This window comes from Amphiprion ocellaris, chromosome 21, assembly GCF_022539595.1.
Source record: "Amphiprion ocellaris isolate individual 3 ecotype Okinawa chromosome 21, ASM2253959v1, whole genome shotgun sequence".
In the NCBI taxonomy this organism is placed as follows: Eukaryota; Metazoa; Chordata; class Actinopteri; family Pomacentridae; genus Amphiprion; species Amphiprion ocellaris.
This window is the reverse complement of record NC_072786.1, coordinates 11,465,546-11,479,317: the sequence shown is the minus strand read 5'-3', so window position 1 is coordinate 11,479,317 and position 13,772 is coordinate 11,465,546. Positions and strand designations below refer to the sequence as shown.

Below are 13,772 nucleotides of genomic sequence, written 5' to 3'. Positions count from 1 at the left end.
CGTACTTGTCTGTTTTGTTTGCGACATAACGGATCGACTTACGGCAATATGTGCAAGTGATCTATCCTCTATTCAGAGGACAAACAGAAAGGAGATAACTCTTTATTGTCGTGCTATTTAAGTTAAACCACCAACAAAATAACCTGCGTAAGTATTATTTCAATGTAATTTAAAGTAGTGTGACTGTTAGTACAGATTTGTGATAAATATGAGGTAGTAAATGCTTGCTATTTAGCAGTTGGCTTATTCTGTTGTCATAACCAGCATCTGTTTCCCCTCTCACGCTTTGTTTTCGTTTCAGAAGTGCAAAAACGAGCCTTTATTTCTGACATGGCCAACCCTTTAAAGGGTGAGGTTATCAGGCTGTACAAAAATGTAAGTTAACTCGTCAGAAACACACCAGTTTCGGTGGTTTTGCAGAGTTTTTAGCGTGCTTCTCGTCTCCCAACCAGCTGCTGTATCTCGGTCGTGAGTACCCGAAGGGATCCGTCTATTTCAGGGAGCGTCTGAAGTCAGCCTTCATGAAGAACAAAGACGTGACGGATCCTGAGCAGATCAAGAAGCTGGTGGCCCGAGGAGAATTTGTTATCAAGGAACTGGAGGCTCTCTATTTCCTCAGGAAGTACAGGGCCATAAAGAAGAGATATTATGAGCCTGAAGAATAACCACACACAGCTTCAGATCATCTCAATGAAATACAAAGGAAACAGTTAACCATAGTGCACTCTGTGTGTCAGTAATGTATAGTTACTCAGCCCTTCACTTACATACCACTTGCAGAAATCTCAACAGCTGCTCTTCTGCCTCACAGGTGAGATGGAAAACTCATCTCTGACTGTTATTGGAATAGCAATTACAGAAAGGGCTTTGTATTTTTATACCAAAAGAATGAACTTCAAGACCAGTATTTCAAATCCCAAATACTGTAATATGCTAGTTTGTTAGATTTTCTGCCACAAATGGTCTAGTTTGGCAGATTTAAAGTGTTGTACTCGTGAACATTTCATCAGAGGGGTGTCCTATTAAGTGAGATGGATGAGTCTGTATGCTGAGTTGTCAGTGTCACAAAGGTGGCTATCATTTACAGCTGGCAAGATCACCATGGCAACTTCACCAAGGAGGTTGTGTTGCAGCACCACCTTTCACCAATTCTTTTTCCTGACCATACTCTCAATGAGCAATATTGATTATCAGCTCAGGGAATACATTATATCTGCAACCCTGTTGAGCTGTAAGTTAGTGATGCCACTGAACAAAGCCATGCAGTTGCAGCCGTGCAAGCTGTTGCTATGGAAACCTACATTCCTTCAGTCGGTGGTGGATAAAATGCACAAATATGTTGCGTATGTTTTGCTGCCAAGTCTGTTTTAACCTTCTGGTAATGCAGCTGATACAACACAGATTAGAAAACTGATAAGTCACGTATCCTTCATTATGAGACTAAATGCGCTTCTTGATTCTGAAGTTTGTGAGCTTTAAGAACTCTAATGTGTACCTGTCATATTAGAAATGAGCAGCTACATTGAGAGTGCACTTAATGGTAAAATAAATATATGAACTGTTTTCTACCAGCATTATACTTGCCTTATTTGCAGCAACAGTCCTTGGAATGGATAATATAATCGTACTAGGTCTCCATTGTAACAACCTGTTGCTTTTGACTGAGGTAGGCGCACAACATCAGTCCATTTTGAGTCAAAAGACACATCAGAGGTCCCCTTTTGTGGGACCATGAACAGAGACTGATAAAGAAAACCTGAGTTAACAAAGAAAGTTGATAATCGTGAAACTTGCTTCATATTTCAACCCTCGGCTCAGTTAATCCAGTGGACGGTTGGATTGTTATAAGGATTCAGAGTGAACACAGACAGCTGCATGGTCTGTATTAAACTGGAGGGATGTAAAAAAAAACATCCTGAATCATGTACACTGAAACATTTGTGTTATGGAATTTATTTGAGTGTATACATTTGTGAATACATGGTCAAATTTCTTGAAAAGTGAATGTACACGACTATGTTTCAATGCACTATTACACAAAAAAACAAGTGTTACAAAAATGTACATTTTTTAAAAAAAACTGTGAAGCCTTGTGCCATAATAAATAACCAATATCAAACCTGCTGCATTTTTTTGTACTTTTTGATTTTACACTTAACTGGTCCATGCATTTTTAATCAATCAACTATACACAAGTACTTGCAATTATTTTTCTGTACTCTTGATGTGGTGATGGAGCTTTGTTCTGTCAGAAGCACATTGCAGATATTTTTGTGAAAGTGATGCTATCATTACAATCACTCTTAACTAAAGAGCAGTTTTTGAAAGTACGACTTAATAATTAATAAGCAAGACACTACAGGCAAAAATATTCTCCATCTCTTTCCTCCACAATGACAAATTAAAAGAAAACGTGTAAAATGCACCTTTAATTGTCCGTTACACTAGATTTTGACTCGTGCACATTTATGCAAATCAGTGCATATTTAATGATGTAATAGATCATTTTTATATATAAACATAAAACTTAAACATGTAATTTAACCAATAATTGTCTTAATTTTGCACTGACATTCTTGCACTGCACATCTCTGCACTTTTAAACTTTATTTTTATTTTTTCTGTTAAAAAATTTTGCCACCCTTGTATATATTGTAAATAAAGCTGCTGTAACAATGTAAATTTCCCCTGGAGTGGGGAGAAATAAAGAACTTTATCTTATCTTATCTTATCTTAATCTAAGTGCTTAGGTGGGAAAGTTTCATAGTGGCATCTATTAGTTTAAATAGAGGTTTCCAATTTTAAAAAATGTGTAGAATTTATATGAAACCTTTTAATTTCGTTGTTTTTTAATGAGCTTTTTCTTATAATGAGCCAGAAATTGCCGCTTTCATAGTATTTCCATACAGCAGACTTTTAAGATTTATTCTTATCTTTGCTTTTTCAAGGTTTTCACAGAGAAATCTGTTCATATATCCTTCACAATCTGATTTATAGAACATATTTCTAAAAACATGATGAAAAATGCTTTTATTTGCTGGCCGTTGACAGTATTTTCAGAATTTTGGACGGATGAGAAGAGCTATCCCAAACTCCCTCTGTGCAAAAATTGCTCTCTAATATAAAAAAACAAACAAGCTTTTTTTTTTTATCCAGTGTTTAGATTTCTGAGCTGGAAATGAACACAAATGAGGGCATATTTAGACATATATCACCTTCTCTGCAGATTAATGCGCAACATTTTTTAAAAACTTGTAATTTTTTTTAAAGACAAACAAAAGAACAGTCTTGTGGTAAAAAAAAAAAAACTAACTAGGGGAGCTTAATGATTAGATCTGGCTCTATTCACCTGCAGTTTTTCAGTGCTTCTGTTTCCCAGTTTCAGGTTGAAACATAACCTGAACAAAGCGCACATATTGTTCTCCTGGCCACAGAACTTCACTCTCACACGCTCTAGATACTAATTAAACAGAATGCAAGCCATTTCAGAAGAGAGAGAAAATATCTTTGACGTAGACAAAATGCTACATTCAAATACCACAGATATGCCAAACAGGACCATAAAAAGCAGACATTTTGCAACAAACTGCTACATTTCATGTGCCTGATTTGCTGTCTAAGCAGAACTCAGTCTTTGTGTCCTTTTTCTGGTCACACTTGCTTCTTTTTCTGGTGATCTGGGGAAGAAAAAGGCAGAAGTCAGCAGTGGTTAGGAGCCTTTTGATGCCTTTTCATTACAACTGCACTCACGCTGTCTTTGAGAAACTTGTACAGTTGATAAGTAAGTGCGTCTTCTTTCATGAAAGTCAGCTTCGGGTCCACCGTCTCATTCCAGCCTCCTGTAGCATTCAGTGGAAGAGAAAACAACAAAAAGGGAATGAGATCTAGTTTGCATACACAGTAGGGGTGAACAATTGGGGCAAGGGATGCTTATTTACCTGTCAGGAGGCTGACTATCACTCCCACAATCAAACATGCTAGAGTTCCAACAATACCAAAGTAAAGGTAGGAAATAGACTGCCAACCTTCTGCAAGCTGATGACTGGTGGTTAAAGGAAACAGTGCGTGTGATTACATCATAGGCTTTAGCTATTTTGCAAAATATGACTCTGAGCACATCTGAAACAGTTTTGAATGGGCCTTAATTTGCAGTATTTTGAGTAAACAGTGCCCTTATTTCTTCAGATTTGGTCGTCCCATCTGGTTTTACACTTGCTCTAACACCACCGCCAGATACTTGCTTACATGTCACTGCTGTTGTGCGACACAGTTGTGGCAAATAGGGTCGGTTGTGTTGGCGGAGCAGTGGAAGTCCAGTTGGGGCTGGTGGTGAAGTTACAGCCGGCGGTGGTCAGTGGCAGAGGACGGGTCATTTCTGGGGTGGGAGGGGAAAAGAGAGCCCCGAGGCACACACACAGCGACGCCAAAACCCCAGAAACAAGGCCTGACACGACTCCCTGTGGGAAAATACACACAACAAATACATTAAATACCAGAAAACTCAGATGGACGGACAGACGGACGGATGCTTTATTCATTCCCTTGTGAAAATTCAAGGTATCCAGTGGCTCACACATGTTACATTCAAGAGAAATAAGGAATAACCAATGTACAAAAGAGCGTGTAAATCATGCTGGTTGAAGAAATAAGGTGCCAAAATTACTGATATTTACAACAAAATTGATTTTGTTTTTGAATGCCTTTATTGTGTATCTCTGATTTTATTTGTTTCTAGTGCTTTTATTGTGTATTTTTGTATTTTATTTGATTTTAGTGATTATGTTGTGTATTTCTGATTTTATTTTTCTTGTTCTGGATGTACAGCACTTTGGTTCAATCTGTGGTTCTTTAAAGTGCTAGACAAATAAAGCTGGATTGGAATTGGATGGAAAATTGGAAAATTGTTGCTATCTACAATTAAAAAAAAGCAGATATTTATTTGCCTATGAGTCATTACAATTTTTGTGAAAATTAGGCGTGATTTAGCAAATGTTTCCAAGAGTTTGTTTTTTTTTGGCATATGGCAATTTGAGTCCATGCATAAACAACGTCTCAGCAACTGTTAAACATAAAAGCCTGAAATGTTCGCTGTTACTTGTCATCATTTCATTGATTCAGAATCTGCAATATTAGAGAAGTAGCTCAAATAATCTCTGATTGTGTGTGAGTTGAAATATGAAAGTCCCATACTTGAGCTTAGATTAACAAAAAAAATTTATAAAGCAAAAGGCAACTAGTGATATGTTTGAACCATATATAGCTGCATGTCACAATAATAGAAAACACGTCAAATGCTTTTAATCAATTATTTGATCACAAAAATGAAAAAAATTATATATTTTTGTTAAACTTTCCTAACTGATTAAGCTGCTATGAGAAGTTTTACGACAAAACAAATCTACTGGTAGACAGCTTGATCAAAGTAGAACAGAGTTCTCTAGTCTCAAAATGATTCTCCAAAAAAGAAAGAAACTTTGATGTATTGTACATTTTTGGATCCTGCTTTGTAGACATAAACCCTGCTTTGGAGAAGACTTATTGTGTAGTTCTGTGTAATTTCTTTGGGAATTATCCCTGAGTTAGGTCTTTTGGATAATACAACAAAGGCCAAATACATAGCTTGGTTGGAATTTTAGGACTTTTCTAGTGGGAAATTATCATGGCTTGACATATATTTGATGGTAATCTGATTATGTTTGCAAGACTTTAGTGGTAAATTTATTCTTATGAACACTGTAGAGACTGTTGATTTTCTTGCTTTGTGCTCCACTGGGAATCAACTTGGCCTTCAAGACTGAAGTCAACAGCAAATGAGAAATGTGTGAACAAAAAGCACCTGATGGAATGATCCATATCCTAGTGAAGACTATTCTGAAGACATTGACATTTTAGCCATTAAATGATCAGCAAACAGCCAAAAGTAAGCAAGTATGGCAAAGTATCATTCATTTGCTTCTGAGCGAATGAATAACTTTGCCATACTTAGCAGGTCCATTTCTTTGTTGAGTAACTGAATGAGGTCATATTTAGTACAAGATTAGGAGAATGGACTTACTTTGGAGTTGACAAATGGGCAGAGGACACCCAAAGTAAACACACCAAACATAGGACCTTGAATGATCCCAGAGACGATAACAACTGCCTGTGTAAAGGAATACACAAGTTCAGTATCAAAAAAACATCTTACGCAGATGATGATCTTTTCTATATATGTAAGAAATAGATTTGTATCCCATATGAACAAAGTTTCTTTCCCAGAGTTACAATAAATGCATTGTTGCTATGTTTGTTGGCCAGCGAATTGTTCACTGTTTAACAGATCTACTCTACCTCCATCATCCCTCCCATTAGAGATGCCAGTCCAGCCATGCCAATGAATAAAAGCCCATAAAACAAACCTGCAGAGATTTTAATCCAAGAAAATGTAGTTAGCAGAATTCTCAAATATCAGCACATAAAAATTATTCATGCAGCATATACAATAAACAAGGATAAGCCACTTACTCAGCCCTTTGGACAGGATGGACAGATGTTTCGTAGACAGAGTTGTGTACGGTTTGATCAGATCCACCAGAGTCACTGCAGTCAGAGAATTGATGGTGCATGAAACTGTGCTGGGGGTGAAATAACAGCAAAAATAGTTAAATATATGATATAATACTTTAAGGTGCTAGATGATAAATGGGGCTGCACAGAGGCGTAGTGGTTAGCACTTTCGCCTTGCAGCGAGAAGATCCCTGGTTCACGTCCCGGCCTTCCCAGGATCTTTCTGCATGGAGTTTGCATGTTCTCCCTGTGCATGTGTGGGTTTTCTCTGGGTACTCCGGCTTCCTCCCACAGTCCAAAAACATGCTGAGGTTAATTGATTATTCTAAATTGCCCGTAGGTGGTAGTGTGAGTGTAATTGTTCGTCTGTATATGTAGCCCTGTGACAGACTGGCGACCTTCACCCCAAGTCAGCTGGGATAGACTCCAGCACCCCCTGCTACCTTAATGAGGACTGAGTGGTGTATAGATGGTAAATGGAATCAGGAAACGATATTCTGATATTTCACTCATGAACACGAAATGGCAAAGCTTAAAATATCAATTGCATGTGTTGAACCTGTCGAGTGAAAATGTAAGAAATGGTGAGTATTAACCTTAGAGTGCCGCTATACACTCCTGCAAAATACAGTCCAGGAAGGCCTGGGTAGCCTTTCATAATGTCCATCACCAAATAGGGCATCATCTATTGGAAAAAAAAAAGGATTAGAGATTAATGTTTATGGTAGACAGTAGAAATACTACATTGCAAATACAGGCCCCAAAGTAGAACCTTAATGGAATAAAAGTGAATCCACCCGTGATCACCGAATGAAAACTGAGTGTAGCTGTGATTTCTAGTTAGTCTAACTGCATGGACATGGTTGTAAAATGAGCTGTGAACACCAGAACTTTCTCAATTTTGGAACCAGAGGCTGTTTATCTTCAAGTTGGTATCAGATTTTGCACAGCGTCAGTAGAAAAAAAAATGTGTGGGAGAACAGACAGAAAAACACTCTTGCTCTTTAGCACAAAATTGAAAAAACTAACTTTGCTAAACAAAAACATGCTGAGGAATGTCTGGAGAACACTTATTGGTCACTTATATGAAACGTATCAATTTCAGCTCTGATAGGGCCCATTGTGAAGTTTTCCATAGGCCTGTAGTACAAAGCAGGTTCTACATATCCAAGCTATTTTAACCCAACAACAGTTTTACAGAAGCAGTTCCATGTAAGGTGGTTATCAACTCAGTAAGTCAACCAGGGTATCTGAACCTGGCTATGAGTACATTTGCATGAAAGAGACAGAGCTGGTAGATGATAATGACTTCATAGTCCCTATAGTGAAGCACGGAGGTGGGAGTGTAATGATATGGGGCTGTATGAGTGCAAAGGTGTTGGGGAGATGAAGAAGGATTGATTCTGTCATCAAAAATAAAAGCTAATTGTTAAGACTGCAGTCGTGTATTGTGTTTTGCCTGTGTTCTATGTGTTTCTTTTATATTTTCCATCAAATATGCAAATCGGGCTGCACCGCACCACCGACAGGATTGGTTCGCCGGAAGGACGGGTCAGTGTCGGATTGGTTGGGGCTACCAGGAAGGCCGCAATATAAAGGCGGGAATGATGTCGTGTCTGGGTCGAAGGGTCAGAGGGGATGGCAATCCATCCTACCCTGCTTCCAACCATAGACTGTATATACAGTCTGTGCTTCCAACTGGCACACATCAGCACACTTCGTTTCTTAGTGGTCTGTGATTTGGAGAATATAGTATTATAGGAGTGAGCCGCCACTTTTGTGTTAAACTGTTTTCTCCTGTTTTCATAAGGACAGGGAGGCAATTCTGTGTTTTTCAGTTGCCAATTTTCGTTTCGGTAGGTTAGTCTTGGTTAACAGATTAGTGGGGTTTTGGTTTCTTATTTTTGGTTTGGCTCACTCGGGATTAGAGTTACACATTACCTTTGTTTTGTTGAAACCACATCCTTTGTTTCCACCATTTATTGTAAATAAATATTTAACTTCAGTGAGAAAACGTGTTGTAGCTGCTTGGGACCAGTGGAAGGATGGCACTTTCATGTTACGTTCACACTAATATTCCAAGTATTGAAAAACAATGTTGCATTTGAATCTCTGTAATGAAAGCGAAACTCAGTTGCACGGAGTTCCATATAAATCTGTAAGCTCTTAATTTTACATCAGAGAAGCACATCCACAGTCACTTTCTGTGTGTGCTACCTGGTCAGAGGCAGAAACCAGTCCCGCGGTGAGCGGATCACAGTTCTTATAGATTGAATAAAGGCAAAATCCAGCAAACACTGAGGATAGCATGATGCACATCAGGCCCAACAGGTTGATGTACATGGCACTGGAAAACAACAATACAATACAACCAGGTGGAATACATGAACACAACTATATAAAAGTGTAGCATAGCAAACAGAATAAACATTTATCACAACCTTTCCTATGAATCTGTCAAATGTGTGAAGAGTTGCTTTGGTCTAAATCCCACTCAGTCAAAATGTGACTCACACTCTGGCATGAGTGACGCTCTTGCAGGAGATGTACGTCTGAACCTGAGCCTGGCTGGTCCCGTAGACGCCGCTCCAGCCAGCCACCCCTCCAATAGTGAGGGTCCAAAAAGTGTGTCTCCTCAGAGGGTTTGGATCAAAGCTGGAGAACCACATTAACAGGATGATTTTCAAATTGATATTCTGTTTCTGTTTTCTAAAAGCTTCAGTAGAAGTCAACTGGACTTTTTGACATGACTGTAAACACTGATCGGGCATAATAGCATTATGACCACTGACAGGTGAAGTGAATAACACTGATTTTCTCTTCATCATGGCTAGACCACTGGGTCAGAGCATCTCCAAAACTGCAGCTCTTGTGGGGTGTTCCTGGTCTGCAGTGGACAAGATGTCAAATGTCTTCAAGAACCAAGCAGAAAAGTCCAGTTGACTTCGACTGAGGCACTCAGGGCTGCCATGACCTGGATAACTGCACAGACTTTTTCATCTCATACTCACTCCCAAAAGTTCATTCTTCCTCCTTCCTGGGCATCTGACAAGACAGTGCTGACTCCTCCTTGTAGCATCACAGCCTTGATTATAACAGACAGGTTGCCTGCAAGCATCACTCCAATCTAGCAGACACAGTGAAGGCTGTATTTGGTTTGTGTTGCCAGATCTGCTCTATTTTAGTTCCTACTTTTGGAATTAATTACACAGATTTGTTGCTATTTCACATAGATGCTGCACTGCTCCACTGAATTAATTAAATGTGGTTGTGATTTACATAAAATTACAACAATTTAAAGAATCTGCTGTATGATAACAGCAAATCCAGACCTCCTACCTGGAGCACACAAGTCCACACTACCGCCTTCATCCCACCCTGCAATAATGGAAAAACACAAGAATGTGGGCAATTTTCTTCAAATTTTATCTCAGAAAGTCTAAGATTTCCCAAGTACTATTTTAGATGTCCATAATGCATGATTAAAAATTGGTTGGTCTAGCTGAAAGACCCTGATGATTTAAAATGGCATAAGAAATTAGTCAAACACTTTCAGTTAACCCTGGAAAGAACTCAATTTCTAATACTTTTGAAAGTATGTTAAATGAACATGTACAGGTTTGTCTTTTACTAACCAATGTGCAGTAAATAGTACAAATGATGGCTGTAGAAATAATTCCACCCCACAGATCCACACCAGCACCTGTAAGCAGAGAGCAAAAAAGAAGACTGATGTGAACTGTGGATGTCACTCACTGCTGCGACGGAATACAACATACCTTGGTTTAAAGCAAGAGCTGGAGCATAAATGATCAATCCATTGAAGAGCATCTGTGACAAAATACATATGCATATATATACATTTAATTAACACAAATAAAAGACAAACACCCTCAAGTGACAGCTTTGTGGTTTCTTACTCACTGTTTGAAGCATGAAGAGCAGAATTCCCAGCAGGCGGATTGTTCTGTTGAAACGCAGCTCCAGATACTTGGCAAGAGACAAAACAGAGAGAAGTTACTGATTATTAAATGCAAAGGAACCAACAATTAGACCCTGTGGAAACTGCAGCTGCGACTGCTCCTCTTCTCTCTTTTTCTAAGGGAAAATGTTGAGTGAGAACTCAGTTTAAATAAGCAAACAATTTCGCAATGTACTCTTACAATTATGTAATTTGTCATTTATCAGATACAGTGTGACTCACCTCATAGATGCTTGTGAAGCCCAGCCTATAGAAGAATGGCATAAAGATCTCAGATGATACAAATATGGCCACAGTGTAGGAGAAACACAGGAGTACAAAGATGCCTCCGTAATTGTACACCTACACGAGAGAATTTATTTAGATTTCCTAATAAAACTGGCAGACAAAAAGTAAAAAAAAAAAAAAAAACACACAAAAAGACAATCAGTAATGATGAACAATGACACACAAACACAAGGCTTTCTTTACAACGGCAGTCACACTGGTAGACGTTTGTACACCATGAACACAACAAAAAAAATGAGGGGGAAAAACATAAAAGCAGTAATATTGTGGTTGCTCAAGTGGCAAAAAAGGAAAATATGAGAAAAATAACCATCTCATTAAAAAACAGAATAATTTTCACATACATTTATTTTACATGAAAGAGCATGTCTATTTTTTTTTCTTAAATTTTTTCTTGACTTAACTACCTGTTATTTTATTTCCACTTCAGTTTTCTCAAACAGCAAACTTTCTGAGTTTTGTCTACAGTACAACTGAAAGAGTTCATCACCTTTAAGAAATTCAGAGGTTTTCCACTTTGTGTGGATTATGGATCTACATTGCTATCTTTATTCAGAAGCATAGTCTTTCAGTTTGGTAGCATAATTTCTTCATTTTACATCCAGATTTTGCTCTCTGGAGTAGCCCCTTTGAAAAACATCTGCATGTAATATAAGAAATAATGCTCTGAAACTGAAAGACACACAAATGTCTTCAAGTAGTTTCCCTGTGGTGTGATTTCTGAATGAATATTAACATGTGCATTAACAAAAAACAATCCAGCAACAAGGGAATCTGCAGTAAAAAAAGACTTAAACCTCCATTATAAGGAGCAGCTACTGCTGTCATACCTCCACTGGGTTGGTGAGCAGCGTGACGGATGTCATGAAGGTGGTGATGAGGGATGTAGAAACAGGCAGAGCCGTCAGTTTCCTGTTCCCAGTTAGGAAATGTCTGGAACCACTTTGGTCCCTGCTGGTCCATCCTTTATAAACACCGATGGCAGCAGACAGAACCAGCATCCCACCAAACACCAAATAGTCGGCCACAGCGAAGGATCCAACTTCCCCTGGCATTTTAATACAGCAAAAATGTGCAATCAGTCCTCCTTGACTCACTGGAAATCCTGGAACACCAACCTTTTCACACTAAACTGCAGGAAAATAAACTCTCTAAGAGATCAGTTCAGAGTATTTAGATCAACATTTTATTTTAACAGATTCTAAGCGTAAACCTCACAGCTACAAGAGCTAGACAAGAGAAGAGCAGCTTGTCTCAGAGTGCTGCTCCTTTATAGATGCCAGTAAGTAAAGATCATCCTGTCTCTGGACATAGCTGTTAAGACAAACCAGTTTGGATTGGTTTGGCTGAAGAACTGCCCAAAGACAAATTTTAATCAGCCATTGCAACAGACAAAGTCCCAATGATTCAATCAGTATTTTTCCATCAGTGTCCGTACGTCATTGGGTTTAGGTTAATGTTTGAAAGAATCACGCCAATAACACAATAAGTAATCTCACATATGTTTTCACAGGACTGGTTGCACACATAATTTGAGTGTTTATTATGCAGAAAAATCGGTAAATAATTTTGTAAATAATTTTATTTTAGATTTTGATAATTATATTATTATATTAATACAATATTTTCTGTTTTGATAAATTGCAGATATTGTATATCAAAATCACAGAAAAAGCATCACTTTATATATTAACTGCAAAACAAAATTGGCGTTTTGCATTTGATTCACCGACAACTGATTAAAGCTGCATTTTAAGGTAATATCTGAAGGTGACCTTTTATTGTCACGTGCACATGACAATAAATGTGACTAGATGTTCTAGTCACATTTATCTGATATTTGGGCTTTCAGCCACATCTGGCTGTAGATTAACTTTGTGGTTGACAATTTTTCCCCAAATGTTTCTGAGCACATTTCACAAAATTTAACAGCAAACAATTTACGATATTGCGGTAAGTACTAGTTTGGTGAATTCAACCTTTAAAATCTTAGCTAGGACATTAAGTAATACTTTGTGTGAAATACTTGGCATGGTGCTGAAAGTGCAGCCTCCGGTTCTGTTGACAAACTTACTGGGGCCAAAATGAAAGTGGAGGGGGTAAGAATATTTTGAGTGAAATCATTCTTTAAAACCATAAATTGTGCATTTAAACCATAAGTTGTGCACTTTAGTGGTCATCTATTGCGGTATAAAAAATGCTCTAAATGTACAGCTGTAGAAGAAGTGTGCAGCCCTGAGAGTGGAGCCTCCAACTCTGCAGACACCCTTCTCAAGTTTAAGCCTTTTCTAACCATAACAACAGAAAAGAGACTTTGAACCTTTTCTCTAAGTCAGAAAAGAAGAACATTTGCATGCTGGATTTGTATTTTGTCATGAAAGGGAAAATGTAAACACATTTGTCTGTCCATCCGTAGTTAGATGGTGGAAGAAAACTCACATAGACATGGAAAAACTTGCAAGTAAATTGAAATCTGGAATCCTCTGGCACTGCTGATTCACAGCAGAATCAACAATGCCCAGAAATCAATATTGCTAAACTAAAATTAAAAGCAGTGACAGTTTGCATTTTAGAGACACCATAATATGGACATTTAACAGGTTTATGATTTTAGAATGTGTTTACATGATTTAATGTTCAAAAAACACAAATATTCTGATTCATTCCCTTTGGCCATTAGCAAAAAATTTCATTTGTGCTTTTCTCATTCTTTGTTTAAGTGCCAAATTAGCCATTTGCCAGGTGTTACACAAATGTGTTACATGGTGATGTAGATAAGTAGCAGAACAAAAGCCTAGACCTAGTAGGCAGGTAAGGAGCAGTGTTTCAGGTAAGAGAGACTTTGTAACTTTGCAGACATTTTGCATGCAAAAAAAGCAACTATATGGCACACTGAAGGGAAAAAAGATAAAACACGAAAAAAAAAATAGATAAGGGCTCTTTAACAAAAAACCCC

At 38.0% G+C, this 13,772-nt stretch overlaps 2 protein-coding genes across 4 annotated transcripts; one reads left to right on the top strand and one right to left on the bottom strand.

The window, feature by feature from the left end:
* The first annotated feature begins 3 nt into the window (after window positions 1-3).
* Window positions 4-2,123, top strand: lyrm5a (LYR motif containing 5a). 2 transcript variants are annotated; one of them, XM_023282306.3, is made up of 3 exons: window positions 4-147; window positions 302-375; window positions 453-2,123. In XM_023282306.3, the coding sequence occupies exons 2-3, from the start codon at window positions 331-333 to the stop codon at window positions 663-665; spliced, it is 258 nt and encodes an 85-aa protein (XP_023138074.1). In that variant the 5' UTR covers window positions 4-147; window positions 302-330; the 3' UTR covers window positions 666-2,123. The 2 variants fall into 2 exon arrangements, with proteins under 2 accessions (XP_023138074.1, XP_035809654.1); XM_035953761.2 differs by having other exon boundaries at window positions 56-147; window positions 305-375.
* On the bottom strand, window positions 1,936-12,143 carry LOC111576566 (sodium-coupled monocarboxylate transporter 1-like). Of its 2 annotated transcripts, XM_023282305.3 has the most exons (17): window positions 11,647-12,142; window positions 10,751-10,870; window positions 10,471-10,536; window positions 10,326-10,377; window positions 10,182-10,249; window positions 9,886-9,924; window positions 9,558-9,673; window positions 9,061-9,201; window positions 8,764-8,893; window positions 7,143-7,231; window positions 6,505-6,614; window positions 6,331-6,398; window positions 6,056-6,142; window positions 4,246-4,457; window positions 3,939-4,042; window positions 3,751-3,839; window positions 1,936-3,677 (listed from the first exon to the last, which is right to left on the bottom strand). In XM_023282305.3, exons 1-17 carry the CDS (start codon window positions 11,869-11,871, stop codon window positions 3,597-3,599), a joined length of 1,797 nt encoding a protein of 598 aa, XP_023138073.2. In that variant the 5' UTR covers window positions 11,872-12,142; the 3' UTR covers window positions 1,936-3,596. The 2 variants fall into 2 exon arrangements, 1 of the variants encoding a protein (XP_023138073.2); XR_008600268.1 differs by lacking the exon at window positions 3,939-4,042 and having other exon boundaries at window positions 11,647-12,143.
* Window positions 12,144-13,772: the final 1,629 nt, after the last annotated feature.